Source organism: Carex rostrata, chromosome 14 (assembly GCF_964058835.1).
Source record: "Carex rostrata chromosome 14, lpCarRost1.2, whole genome shotgun sequence".
Classification (NCBI taxonomy): domain Eukaryota; kingdom Viridiplantae; phylum Streptophyta; class Magnoliopsida; order Poales; family Cyperaceae; genus Carex; species Carex rostrata.
Genome location: NC_135931.1, coordinates 3,476,899 through 3,491,930, shown reverse-complemented (window position 1 = coordinate 3,491,930; position 15,032 = coordinate 3,476,899). Strand labels below are relative to the sequence as shown.

Here is a 15,032-nt window from a genome sequence, read left to right as displayed (position 1 = left end):
TTCCCACCTTTCAAAAAGAGAACATCTTCATTGGAGGACACATTGTCTATTTTGAAGTTAAATAATTTATTGATTTTTTTTTTGAGAGAAGGCCCTTAGGCATTTTATTGAATTAAAAAACATTCTACATTACATGATCTAAAATGCTAGAGGAATACATAAAAACAGAAAAGTAAATCTTACACTACATCTAGAACTATTAATTCAGAAATTTAAAAAACATCAAAAGTAAATGAAGTAAAATCCAGTTCCCTACGCAGCTCCATTTGTTGCTCACTGTCTACTTGCCATTTAATAACAAAATGCTGCATGTGCCTTCTCATCCAGTTTGCTACCATGTGAGATAGCTGTAGCCTACTGCCTACACCTTCAGGTGTATTTCACAATCACAGAGGTCCCCATTTGGTCCATCTCAGTGATGCATTTTTTCACCGTTGGTACTGCCTTCCAGGATGGTACATCTCAGATATGCACTATTCCCTAAACCCTAAACACTCTCACAAATAATTTATTGATGCAGTAAACTCAAAAGATGCTCTGTTTCCAAATTATTCAACACGTGCCGACAAACCTAGTGGACCAAATTTCTGTTTCCAAATCATTTTCTTTTGGCATCTGATAATAACTCCTTTGCTGCATCAGTGGTAAAACACACACACCCTTCCTTACCCCTTCCCACCTTTCAAGAGAACATCTTCATTGGAGGACACATTGCCTATTTTGAAGTTAATAATTTATTTTATAATTTCTTACTATTTCACGTGAGAATTATAAAAGATGGTTTTGTTAATGAATAATAAATATTGCTTACTATATTTATGTGTATTTACAAGGCAAGATTTGTTATAAGGCAAGTATGTGATGGTGTGAAATAACTAGGGCAAGAAATTTTTTTCAAATATGGCATCTTCTGGATTTATTTCTTGTTTTTAGCTATCTTGTATTAGGAAATTATCATGCTAGATATACAGAAAAATTCTTGTGATACTTTCTTATTTTACTTATGCTGATGGGTATAAAAAAAGATGCCTAGGTTGTGTAAAAAAATATATACAATGTATTAAATTCTTATGAGCAATAAAATTGGGAGGGACATAGAGATTTATGGGAGTGTGGTGTCTTTCTTCTTTTCTATTGCCTTTTATGAATTTTTATTTCATAGTATCAGAGCACAGGTTCGATTCTCTAGTTTGCTGATGGCTATGCCGAAGGTGAGCTAGTGGGTCTAGCTTGTATTTCTACCTCGTTATACCTCCTCTTACTATTCTTACTTTGGCTGTTCTGGATAATTACTTTACTTTACTTTGGCTTGAATTTTTAGTTACCAGAGCCTTGACACCCTAGTTAACTTAAAGTTAAATCTTATCTCTCTTCCTGTAACTCCCAACCATGGCCCTAGATGATGAGACCTCAACCCCGAAGTCTCCTAAAACCATTACCTTGCCTACAGATTTTCTTGATGCCTTGACCGATAAGATCACTAAGATTTTCTTGATGTGAAGAATGTTTTTTTTGCATGGTGATCTGGAAGAAGAGATATACATGGAAGCTCCTCCTGGAGTTGTGTTTCAAGGAGCAAAGGCATGCCGTTTGAAGAAAGCACTGTATGGTTTGAAGCAATCACCTCGTGCTTGGTTTGGGAAATTTTGTCATGCCATGAAACACTATGGGTTTAACAAAGGAGATTCTGACCACACACTTTTCTTTAAAAGAGATCAAGATAAACTAATTGTTTTGATTATTTATGTCGATGACATGATAATTACAGGAAATAATGCTGAAGAAATCAGGAAATTGGAGGAAAGATTATCTGAAGACTTTGAGATGAAAAATTTGGGGAGACTGAAATATTTTTTAGGTATTGAAGTAGCTCGCTCTAAACAAGGAATTGTATTGTCACAAAGAAAGTATATCTTGGATCTCTTAGGTGAAGTAGGATTATTAGATTGCAAGCCTGTAGATACCCCAATGATGCCAAACTATAAAATGGAAGAAACTCAAGACCAGGTGCCAGCTAATAAGGAGAGGTATCAACGATTGGTAGGGAAGCTGATCTACTTGTCTCATACTCGCCTAGATATAGCTTATGCAGTAAGCCAGGTCAGTCAGTTCATGCATAACCCTAGTGAGGAACATATGAGTGTTGTTGTGAGAATCTTGAAGTACTTAAAGGGAACTCCTGGTAAGGGTTTATTTTTTAAAAAATATGGGCACCTAAATATCTCAGGGTACACTGATACAGACTGGGCAGGTAATCGTAGTGATAGGAGATCCACTGGAGGCTACTTCACATTTGTAGGGGGAAATTTGGTGACTTGGAGAAGCAAGAAACAAAGTGTGGTTGCATTGTCAAGCGCTGAAGCTGAATTCCGAGCCATGGCTAAGGGAATTTGTGAGCTGTTGTGGTTAAAGAAGTTACTTACCGAACTTGGCTATCCTCCAAGACAGGCAATGAAATTATTGTGTGATAATAAGGCAGCTGTTGATATGGCGCATAATCCAGTACAACACAATAGGACGAAACATGTTGAAATTGACAGACATTTTATCAAAGAGAAAATTGAGACAGAAGTTATTGCAATTCCACATGTACGTTCTAGTGAATAGTTGGCAGATATCCTCACCAAAGCTGTGTCAGGGACCATATTTCATGACATGTTGGTCAAGTTGGGTATGTTTGACATGTACATACCAACTTGAGGGGGAGTGTTAAGGAATAATAAATATTGCTTACTATATTTATGTGTATTTACAAGGCAAGATTTGTTATAAGGCAAGTATGTGATGGTGTGAAACAACTAGGGCAAGAAATCTTTTTCAAATATGGCATCTTCTGGATTTATTTCTTGTTTTTAGCTCTCTTGTATTAGGAAATTATCATGCTAGATATACAGAAAAATTCTTGTGATACTTTCTTATTTTACCTATGCTGATGGGTATAAAAAAAGATGCCTAGGTTGTGTAAAAAATATATACAATGTACTAAATTCTTATGAGCAATAAAATTGGGAGGGACATGAAGATTTCTGGGAGTGTGGTGTCTTTCTTCTTTTCTATTGTCTTTTATGAATTTTTATTTCAGGTTTTGCATAATTATCCAGCTTTTATATTGTTTATTTAATGCTAATAATAGCCTCCCAAGAAAAAAAAAAATATCATACATTATAATTATGATCACATATTGGATGAAGTCACAAAAAATCACATTCGCTTTTCACAAATGAAACGAAGTAAATCAAAAGCATTATTTTTTTCCCTTGCATTAACTATGCACAAGAGAATAGTGCATATATGGGTCAATTATTTATTTTTTATTAATAAGACGAAGTAAATTTAAGACAGTAATTATTGAGAACAAGACTGATATTTTTTATGTTAATTCTTAACTGGACCTGTGATTCTGTGATTCTCTCTGTCTCTCTGTCTTCAAAGAGGAGGACAGAGAGGAAGAGAATCGCAGCGAATCTCAGCTCTTATTGAGGAAGAGAATCGCAGTAGATCTCAGCTCTTATTTGTTGTTAGACAACACATGTATATAACTAAACAGTTGAGGAACTAATAATGCGAACAAAAACAGCACATCAAATTCATCATTTGATAGCACGTGGAGTCACTGCTGCTTATAGCAGCTTGATAAGACACCTCACTTCTTTCTTGGAAGGGTGGGTTCGATCCCTGCTAAAGGCTGAAAATAGTATGTGTATGAGGCCTAAGGACAATTCTCCAAAAAAAAAAAAAAAAAAAACAGCACATGTGGAGAAGCGCAGAGGACCCAAATTGATAGATCGATTCAAATTGAAGAGAACGGTTGCCTGTCATATTCATACGTATGAATGTATGATTTAATAGATCGATCCGAATTGAATTTGAACAGAACAAAAGTTGATCGATCCGACTGCCCCATCGTACACGGCGTAAATTGCATTAATTTTTGTGCGGCATAATTATTATGTTTTTTTGTTTTTTATGAGAAAAACTGACAGTAGCTATCAGCTATTATTATTGTCTTTTCCTGGATACAGGATACTATATTATATTACGCATCTTTTTGAATATCTGTTCGAATCGGAACCAAATCTGCTTTTCTCCGGAAGGAATATATTTATCTTCGTCTTAACTATTTAAATATTTTTTAAAGTTCAGATTTTGAGATAAAATATATTGTTTTTCTCTTTTCTTCAAAATCTGAACGGTCCGGTTACTATTTCACTAAAAAGAACATAGAGTTGACATGAGTTAGAAAAAAAAATATTAATAGGTATGCAAATATTTATTATTTACGCATTTTCAAAAACAGAGATGGATCTTAGTACTTCAAAGAGTTCTTTAATTAAGCCACCTCTATAATTTAATTTTTTTAATTATGTGCATTGAAAATTAACTAAATTTTCTTCTTCTTTAAGTTTTTATATAATTCAGCTCTCATCATGACTGCAATGATTAAAGTTACTGTTCGTGATTCGATTCGAGTTTGATTCGAAAAAGTTTGTAAAAAAATCAATTCGAAATAGTTCGAAATTAATTCAAATCAAATTTAAACTGGAATTGGTTCGCAAACTATTCTAGTTAGAATCTCAAAGTAACGTGAACCGTTGATTTTCGTTGATGACTTAAAAGTTAAAATATAAGGTCACTCAGCCATAAGTCATAACTCGTAAGTCGTAACTCTCGCTCTCAGTTCTAAAATCCTAGACAACTTTCACCTCTCGCTTTCGGCGACTACGATCACTCTTCCTTATCATAAAAAAGTTCATAAAAGATTTGAAATTGAGTTTGTAAAAAATTCGATTCGAAATTAACTCAAACCAAACTTAGTTTGAAATTAATTCAAACAAAACTCAAACTGGAATAAGTTCAATTCGGTTCAATTTATTTGCAACCCTAATTGGAGGACTTGAATATAAATTCCACTTACTACATTATACATTTTACTTATTTTTTTAGCTTTCTATCTAAATTTTTTAGTTCTGCTCTTGCGCACGGGGAGGCACGCAAATAGTATTTGTGCTACTATTTGATAGAATTTAGTAAAATTTGATATAATTTGAAAGTGCGCAGAACCACCCCTTACAGGTGCTAAGATAATATCTCTGTACCTGATAACATTGAATTTGTTTTTTTTTTTTTTTTTTGAAATAGTAACTAAAAAATTTGGGCTTTTTTTTTTGAAATAGTAACTAAAAAATTTGGGCTCTCTCAATTCTCAAAAGAACTTTATATACTCACTATTTTTTTAATGTTTTAAAAAGAAAAGGTAAAGCAAGTGCAGAATCGTAAAATATAGGGACCTAAACCCTAAACTATAAATTTAATATAGGGGACATATAATTTAGTTTAGTTTAGCCTTTTTTTAGCGGAAAAACAAGAAATATTAATACTTCAAAACTATAAATTTAATGAAACTTTGTTCATTAAATCGTCTTCTTCTTCGCCTAAGCTGTTGCCCGAGGGAAAAAGTTATAAATAGAACTAGGTTTTATTTTTTTCAGGATTGTTAAACTTTCTTCTTTTGTAAGCGGTACAAGTCGTATGGTACCAACCAAAAAACACTATAAGATAATTTCATATGAAATCGGTCGATATAATCCACTTTATCAACCAAAACAAAATAAAAAAATCTCCTCTATTTTTTTTTTTCAAAACACAACAAGAATGAAACACTTTTTGCGAGGATAAAAAAGTGATTTTTTGCGACGGACTACCCTCATTGTTCAGCTTTTTCTTTTTGTGATGGACTACCGTCATGAATACGCTTTTTTCCTCGCAAAAAAATATTTACTTTGTTGTAGTGAAATCTGATTAAAAAATCATGATATTTAAGTTGAAAAGCTTGACTCAATATTTCATTAAAAAACACCTTTACATAAAACCGAAAAAAAAAAAAAATTTCTTATAACATTGCTATCTGTCTCCCCTGTGCGCGGCAATTAACTCCCAGGTTTAGAAAAATTAACTCAAGTTTAAAGAACTAAATAGGATTGCTGATTCATAATAGATAAGTAATAATTACTACAAATTTTAAGAACTACCCTTTGGTTTAGTGACAAAGACACATAGTCTCTGTGTAGGAGATTCATGCATATGAGTTCGAAATTCAGATAGGAGAAATATTTTATTGTAATAACAAAAGGTGTTCAGCAAATTGGATAGGCTTAAATTTTAAGCTCCACTTCCTTAAGCTTAAAATTACTTTCTTAAGCCTCTTTTTATTCACTTTCTTAAGTTTGTTCTCATTTTTAAACTGACATAACTTAAGCAATTGAGCTTGCTTAATTAAAAAGCTAAAGACTCACTTTCTTAAATTTCTCTTGCCCATCCATCTTGCCAAATATTTGGGTAGTGTTTGGCAAATTTAAAACTCAATCCCTTGGGTGAAGAAGCTCTAAAGAGGATGTGTCAAACATTATTAAAAGTATTAAATAGTTAGGTGGCTTGACCTCCAATTTTACTCAAAAAAAAAAAATACTACAAATTTTTACTCTTTTCAATTTTCAGATGTTGTTATTTTTAAACAAAGCAAAGGTCAAGAGGCACTAACAACAACTGTTTTGTTTGAATAACCGGTAGTGGAGATGTCATTATCAGCTGTATTATCTACAGAACCGATGGTGTTGTGTGGAGATGTCATAACCAGTGTTGATTAGATACTTATTTTGGATATGTTCTTAATATTGAAACTAGCCATAAATATAATTCATTCATTGACACACATAACACAACAATTGATAATAACATCACATAATATAAAGTGCACTATTTACAAACATATATACTACAAATGTACTTAATTTAAATTGTAAACATACAACAATCAATAAATAAGGATGGACAAAACTGTCTGAGTTATGACAAGATTTATGTAGACTGTTTAGATTCAAATGACCGTTTAAATTAATTCAAATTCAAATTAAGTTGTACGAATCTCAACACAAATTAGACAATTTTGTTCTGACTTGGAAGAAACAAAACTCGCTTCATTTATTGCCATAACAAGTAACATATCAACATATTGTTGAATTTATTTTAGCCTAGTCTGAATTATTTGAGAGAAGCACATCACTTATCAATTTCTGAAAATTAACAAATGAGGGCCCACCATTTTGCGTCGCCATGGCTGCACTCTCCTTCCACTTCAGTGCTCTCTCTTTCATCTTCTTCCCCTTCTCTCCCCCCATTATCTCTCTTATCATTACTTCCACCTCAATTCTTTTTACATTGTTATCAATCTCCATTCCTATCCCCCATTCAGTGCACACAAACCGGCAGTTTGTCTGTTGCTCTGCAAAGAAAGGCCAACTAACCACCGGCACCCCACCGGATATAGTCTCTAAAGTCGAGTTCCATCCGCTGTGCGTGAGGAAAGCCCCGATCGCCGGGTGTTTTAAAACTGCCTCTTGCGGGCACCAGCTTGCTAACATGCTCCTCTCTTTTATTTCTTCCAAAAATTCCTCTGGTAAAACCGCAGTGTTGCCCCTAACAAGATCTGGCCTGATTATCCACAAAAACTCGTATCCGGTATTCATTAACCCCCATGCAAACTCTATCAATTGCTGGTTCGTCATGACCGTCACACTACCGAAATTGACGTACACTATCGACCCTGCCTTCTTTCCTTCAAGCCAGTCGAGACAACCAGGTTGCAGCTTCCAAAGGTTTGAACCGAGCGACTTGAGCGAGCTCTCCTTTATTTGGTGTGAAAGCATTGAAACGGGTCCTATTTCGTATATGGGAGGCAGCATTGTTGCAATTTGGTCTAAAACTGGTTGTTCAAATTCGCGAAACGTATTAATTGCAATAGCTGATGCGGCAGATGCCTGATCCATTATGTAAAGGACATACTTGATCATAATGTCATTTGGATTGGTTGTACGAATGAAGCTCGGGAAGTCTTTCAGCCTCATGTTATTAAACCCCGGCACGAAGTCGACTGGCGTGTCGAGATATCCGTTGTTTAGCTGATCCATATCTGTAATTAAAAGAGGACTTAAAAAATATATATTAAATTTCAGAATAAATCATGAGTATATTAACAAAAATGGCTAGTTATCTATATAATCAATCATGAAGTGTGCAGTGTACATATATACCTTTCAAAGGAATGAGACCTTTCTCCAGTAGTGTCCGGTAATGGAGGTAACCGAGTAAACCACAGGCGCTGGCTGTCCATAGCAACGCACATGGGATCCCTATCTCCTTTGCTGCACCCATGGCAAAAGACATGGCGAAATCTGCGAAAACACATGTCACTTTAGGAATGACTGGATCCGACTCGTTGAGCCTACAAAGGAGGTCCCTGAAGTATGGGAGGCCTTTGTTGGTCACGATGGATTCACATAGAGACGGTACATCTTGCGTCACGTCTTCGTCTGAGAAAGGAAGCCCATCGGGTATCGCCGTGAATTGGAAGTCAGGAAGTCTGTTGAGACCAGTAGGATCACCTGAAAATAAGTCATAAAAGGGTCAGACAAATCACCCTTGTCGGCGCCTTGATTCAACGGTGGCTTAACAAAACAGTAAAATCAGCAGCTACCATTGGATCAACAATTTTGTAAAATACTTAATAAATAGTAAAAAAATTCAGAAAAATGTAAAGCACATATTAATATGGAGAACAAGATGAACAGTTTGGATCGACCGTTTGGATTTTGAAAAGTTGAATTTGGACCGTATGTATTTCAGCCCATATACATTCGAATGCACATTGGTCACTCTCTCTCTCTCTATATATATATATGTGTGTGCACCAACTTCTGGTACATGCTGTGGTGGTTAGTGATTACTAATCATTAGTATACGTACTCAAATGCTACGCATGTGTTTAAGTAAAACAGACCGAATTGCAAAAATCATGTGGAAATGGGTACAATTGCAAAAATCTTGGTGGATGCAATCGGTACCAATCACACAGGACACGATCAGACCATGGGAACTACACACTGCATCAAATTTCTAGAAAAATTTGAAACAAAATCAACACTTCATGGAGATCTCGATACAGTTCAAGGTATGTCAGGGTGCTAATGTCAGGTTTTGGAAGGACTATTGGATGATACGGCCTTTATACACAAGATACAAGCTGTTGTATGAGACAACAACTCAAAAGGATATTACAGTACAACAAGCCAGAGAAGGGGGGGCTGGAACTTGCATTACCAGAATCTATGACACAGGAAGCAACACAGGAACTGCACGCACTGCAGATGGAGCTCAATACAAGGCAACACGATCAGGTCACACAAGACAGGCCCATATAGAGATGGGAAAAGGAAGGAAATTATACAGTTGCTTCCTTTTACAGAGTAATGAACCAGGGACCACAGATAGCTAACCAAATGCATAGAATTTGGGAAATCAAGGCGCCTACAAGGGTGCAAATTTTACTTGGCTGATGCTTCACAATCGCATACTCACAATAGATAACTTGAGGGCAAAAGGATGGATAATACCCAATATGTGCTACCTGTGTAGAAAAAAAACTGTGAATCAGTAAAACATATCTTCCAATTCTGCCCTTACACGGAAAGAGTGTATCAACAAGTTAGAAGAAGGTGTGCAGGCCAATACCAGTACAACAACAATTTCAGACGAGCAATACTGCATTCAAATCATAAAAGGGTCAGACAAATCACTACTACAATATATTTCATCATATGGAGAGAGAGATGCAGAAGAGTATTCAGAGATGAGTCAAAGCCGCCGGGAATTCTAATGTCTAAAATCACACAAGAATACAACACCTGGTTTCCAGAAGTCACACACAATGCATCGGCAAGTTCACCTTCATAGAGAGAGTAAGCTCAATGTGGAGCATTTCACTGATTGTTTACTTACAGTTCACTTTCTATTTCTTTTCTTCTTTGTTTTAACTAGCTTTAGCCATATTTCTTTCTTACAGTATTCAAACATTTAAATTCTGTCAAAAAAATGTAAAACCGGACACAGCTTGTGTCATGATTAATAGAAAATGGAAGCCGGACTTCCAATTTTTCTTGTAAAAAAAAAAAAGTAAAACAGACCGAGGGAACGGAGGAGGCGGCAGTGGTTGTATTCAGTGTTGACGAAGGTGACGTGGAAGCCGGAGGAATGAAGCAACTTGGCCACTGTGAGCATAGGTGTTATGTGGCCTTGTGCTGGGTAAGGCATGCACACCGCATGGGGTTTGCTGTCAATGGGAATCGAACCCATGGCTGTCTAGTGTCTACTAATAAATTCTCTCTAGTTACTTTGTACAGAGAATTGTATGATATATCTCTCTCTTTACTCTGACGGATATGTACATTTATAGCCTGGGTCTGGCAATTTATAATTGGTCTTACGTATGAATGTACGATTTAATAGATCGATCCGAATTGAATTTGAATAAAACAAAAGTTGATCGATCACTATTGGAAAATATGGAATCAATATCGGTTATATATTAGTATCGGATTACAACCGATCCTGATGAAGGCAATACTGATACTACAATAATATGGATCGGTTGTTTAATATAACCGATCCTGATGTTATATTGGATCTAAATTTTTTTTTTTTTTTATTTGGCCAGCTTCCATATATATTTGCTGGCCAACATAAAATATATTTTTTATTTACCATTGATTTATTGAAGCTCAAAACCAATTAAGAACACAAAATAAAATTCATGAAACACAAAAAGAAGTACAATAGTTGAAGAAATTTGGTGCAATAGCAAAATAAAATGCATGAAATTTTGTAGTGTGGTGGTCCTGATAAGAGCATTACATCTCATCCTTGATGGCCGCAACAAGCTTCCTTCAACTCTTCAGCCACATGTATGGCATTCCCTCTTTTATCGTCTCCACCAGTGCAAACTTCAAAATCTGAACACATATTTATATAATTAATTGCTTGCTTGTGCATCTTTGATATACGTATTATTTAAATTGAAAGACAAGGAAAACCTAGCTAGCATACCTCAAAGTGTACCTCTTCACCGCCGATGAAATAATATCAAAAAGCCTTGCTCAAATGAAATAAATAAATAAATAAATTGAGAGGAGAGAGACAAAGATCGCTAAGTTGAGAGGCGCCGGAGACAGAGAGAGAGACAGAGGAGTTGAGAGGGGGGTTTGATTTTTGCTAAGTTGAAAATGAGAGGCGCGAAATGAAATTAAGAATCCTAGAAGAGGGAGAGACTGAGACAGAGAGAGAGACGGAGGAGTTGAGAGGCGGGTTTGATTTTCGCTAAGTTGAAAATGAGAGGCACAGAATGAAAATAAGAACCCTAGACAGGTTATATAGGGAGTTATTAGGATCGGTTAATTCGAAAAAACCGATCGTAAAAAGAATCAGGATCGGTTATTTCGAAATAACCGATCCTAAAAAGAATCAGGATCGGTTATTTCGAAATGACCGATCCTGATACTATCAGGATCGGTTAAATAAACAACTGATCCCAATACTATTAAGATTGGTTGTTTATAAAAACCGATCCTGATAGTATCAGAATTTGATATTTGAGAATTTGGTTATTTACCCGTGCCTAGTATATATAGGACTTGGCTGGGATAAAATAGTACCAAGTTCTTAGACATATGTATATGACTCGAGGCAATTTTTGTTTAAATTTACCTTTTGAAGTGAGTATTTTATCCAAGTAGCAACACCCACATGGTATCAAATTCGATTTAAACTAACATATCACAATACCACAGACATCTACATTCTAATAGTATGTTTGAATGTGTCAAGAATAAGAGATATTTTAGAATAAAAGTTATTTGGAATAACAATATATATTCAAACAACATTTTTGTTATTCAGAATAATTATAATAATTGTTATTTTTTATTCTTTGTAAATGTTGGAGTAGCTACCATTTGAAAGTTTGAAGAGAGTGAGAAAAATATTTCATTCTTAGATTTCCACTAATACAGTTCCGAAATAACAAAGTTGACACTTCTATTATTTTCACGTCATGGTAATTCGTTTGTGGCTCCACTTACCTATCTCTCATATTTAATTAGTACCTTGTTAACACTACTTTTTATAATTAATTACAGCAATATATTCACTATTCTAAATGTACAATCCGAACAATATTTTTACTAATCCGAATAGCACTATTTTTATATAAAACTAATCTTGATAGTATTTTTGAAATTTTTTTTTATTAAAAATTACATATCTAGATCAGTTTTTGAATAAGAACCGATCCAGATACATACTACCAAGATCGGTTTTTATATAAAACTGATCTTGATAATTTTTTTAAATTTTTTTTTATTAAAAATTACATATCTAGATCAGTTTTTGAATAAGAACCGATCCAGATACGCACTATCAAGATCGGTTTTTATATAAAACCGATCCTGATACTTTTTTTTTTTTTGGAATGAGGATCTGAAATCTGGATCGGTTTTTAAAAAAATAACCGATCCTAATAGTAGTAATCTGGATCGGTTGTTTAAAATAACCGATCCTGATGTTTTATTGAAGCTAAAAAAAATATTTTTATTTATTTGACCAGCTTCCATATATATTTTGCTGGCCAGCATCCTAAATATTTTTTTTGCACAGTAAGAAACAATAATCAAATATCATATACACATCATAAATTAAATATCATACACATCTTAAATTATAACAAAAAATTCATGTTCATACAAAGTTTTGTGAATCATTACATATTATAACAAGAAATTTAAATCCAAAAAAAATTAATTAACAAACATACAAGTGACTAATTGAGCTATTTCTTTAATTAACACACATTTATGCAATTAATGTAAAGCACAACAATAAAAAAAATCAATAATTACCTCTTTTGCAATCACATCACTTGAGATTAAAAAAGATCCTAAAAATAAAAACAAAGGTAACAATTAGATGGAAAAACATTTTACAATAAAAAATACAAAAAATGTGTTTTTAAAGTATAATAATGAGAAAATTAGATAAAGCTAATACCGTGATAGTTGATCGGCCGGATGATTAAGTAACTTGAGCGAGATGTCCTCAAGACTGTAAAACAATATACAAACACCATTAATTAATTTTTGAAACAATAAAAAAAATTAAAAACTGACACAATTGAGCCGGAGGTGCGAGAGGCTCGGCTTTGAGAGGAAGAGACGCAGAGAAAGAGAGAGAGAGACACGGAGGAGAGGGAGAGACGGAGACAGAGAGAGAGACACAAAGAGTACAGAGGGAGAGACGGAGACAGAGAGAGAGACGCTAAGTTGAAAATGAGAGGCGCGAAATGAAAATAAGAAGAACCCTAAGCAGGTTAAATAGGGAGTTATCATTAGGATCGGTTGTTTATAAAAAACCGATCCTAATAGTATATGGATCGGTTTTTTATAAAAAACCGATCCTGATACTAATTTTTTTTGGCGGGAGCAACTTTGAAAAAATTAGTATCAGGATCGGTTTTTTATAAAAAAACCGATCCTGATACTATTAGGATCGGTTTTTTATAAAAAAACGATCTTGATACTATTTTTTTTTCAAAGTTGGTTCTGCAAAAAAAAAAAAAAAATAATCAGGATCAGTTTTTTATAAAAAATCGATCCTGATACTATTAGGATCGGTTTTTTATAAAAAACCAACCCTAATAGTTTTTTTTTTTTGTTGCAGAACCAACTTTAAAAAAAAAAATAGTATCAAGATCGGTTTTTTATAAAAAACCGATCCTGATACTATATATAAGAAAGATCACTGAGGTAAACCCCACTCATATTGATGGTCTATCAACCATCAAACGGCTACCATTTATTTTCTTTTCTGTTTGGTAATGCATGTACACAGATAAATATTAAGAAAAATGTGAAAAATATAAAATTTATTTATTTGTGTTTGTATGGCCAAATCAACTCTACTATGATCAATTTTGTACAATTTTATTATTATTAATGGCATCAAATTGTTAAATGGAATGCAGACCGTTCATTTCTGCATGATCATCCAACGGTGGGTCTATAATTAAATGACATGTAATAATTTTTAAAATGATCAAGATATAACATGGAACATTAATAACGTAAAAGTGCCGAAGGCCCGACAACTGTAAGTTTTGATCCAACGTAAATTATTTACGGCCGTGCGATGTTGCTATATTGTTTTGCTTTGATGAACTAGTACACGAATCCCGAATTGTATCAAATTTTATAATGGTGAAATTAATATGACATTCTTTCATTTTAACGGTTCCGATCGACCAAATGCTAATATTTGTATTCGTTCCTTCACAACCCCACACAACAAGGGTTCAAGTCCTATGTATATTATTATATGACACAAGTCATTGATGCATCATGCATGATTGTATAAAAAAATTCAATAGTCAAAATGACTTCAAAATATAAAATAGTTTGTACGACAATTTCAAGATAAGTCTTGCCTCCTGTAATATGAAAAATAACATGATAAATTGTACGACAATTTCAAGATAGAAAATAGTTTTTTTTTTTTTAATTTTATAAAATCTTAAACGTATAAAAGTATGAAAGTATATGAACCATTAGATTTAAAATAAATAAGACGAAAAATATCTGCAGTCGGTTAAGAAAATGAATGATTTGGAAAGGATATATATATTTGTATAATATTTTGATTAATTTTGAGTAGTTAGGAGTTAGTAGTTAGTAGTTAGTATATAGTAAAGTAGTTAAGAATTAATCACATCAAAAGTATGCATGTCCATATCTAGCTAGAAGCTCGGCCTCAAGTTTGATCATATCTAGACGCTCGGCCTGCCATGCCCCTGTCCTACATTGCTCGCCTATTCAATTTCAACTATAAGACAAACATCCCTAAACTAATGCCGTGAGAATAAACCTCCCGGCTGCTAATCTAACATAATTACATTAAATTTGAAGTGAAATAACTATGGTATATATCCTTGATAAAGTTGTCTTTATTTAAATACTTTTATAAATTTTAATACTATATTTCTCAATATCTACTCTAAATTAATAATAATTTCTTAGTTCATATTGTTTCTTATTATGTATGTACAAATAATTTTTTATCAATTATTTACACAACTATATCTGTCCTATAAAAATAAA

General features: G+C 33.7%; 1 protein-coding gene and 1 long non-coding RNA gene across 2 annotated transcripts; one reads left to right on the top strand and one right to left on the bottom strand.

Annotated features, from left to right (window-relative positions):
- Positions 1–686: 686 nt before the first annotated feature.
- On the top strand, positions 687–3,158 carry LOC144565404 (uncharacterized). Its single transcript, XR_013514888.1, has 2 exons — positions 687–780; positions 3,083–3,158. It is a non-coding gene; the product is annotated as an uncharacterized LOC144565404 (long non-coding RNA).
- Positions 3,159–6,962: 3,804 nt separating this feature from the next.
- Positions 6,963–10,230, bottom strand: LOC144565403 (7-deoxyloganetin glucosyltransferase-like). The gene is made up of 3 exons (XM_078315146.1): positions 10,017–10,230; positions 8,088–8,438; positions 6,963–7,966 (listed from the first exon to the last, which is right to left on the bottom strand). Exons 1-3 carry the CDS (start codon positions 10,183–10,185, stop codon positions 7,029–7,031), a joined length of 1,458 nt encoding a protein of 485 aa, XP_078171272.1. The 5' UTR covers positions 10,186–10,230; the 3' UTR covers positions 6,963–7,028.
- Positions 10,231–15,032: the final 4,802 nt, after the last annotated feature.

Coding starts and splice junctions, on each gene's coding strand:
- LOC144565403 (XM_078315146.1), bottom strand. CDS start 10,185: ATGGGTTCGATTCCCATTGACAGCAAACCCCATGCGGTGTGCATGCCT. Junction 8,439..10,016: donor CCGCCTCCTCCGTTCCCTCG/GTCTGTTTTACT, acceptor ACTTATTTTCAG/GTGATCCTACTGGTCTCAAC. Junction 7,967..8,087: donor AGGTCTCATTCCTTTGAAAG/GTATATATGTAC, acceptor TTTTAATTACAG/ATATGGATCAGCTAAACAAC.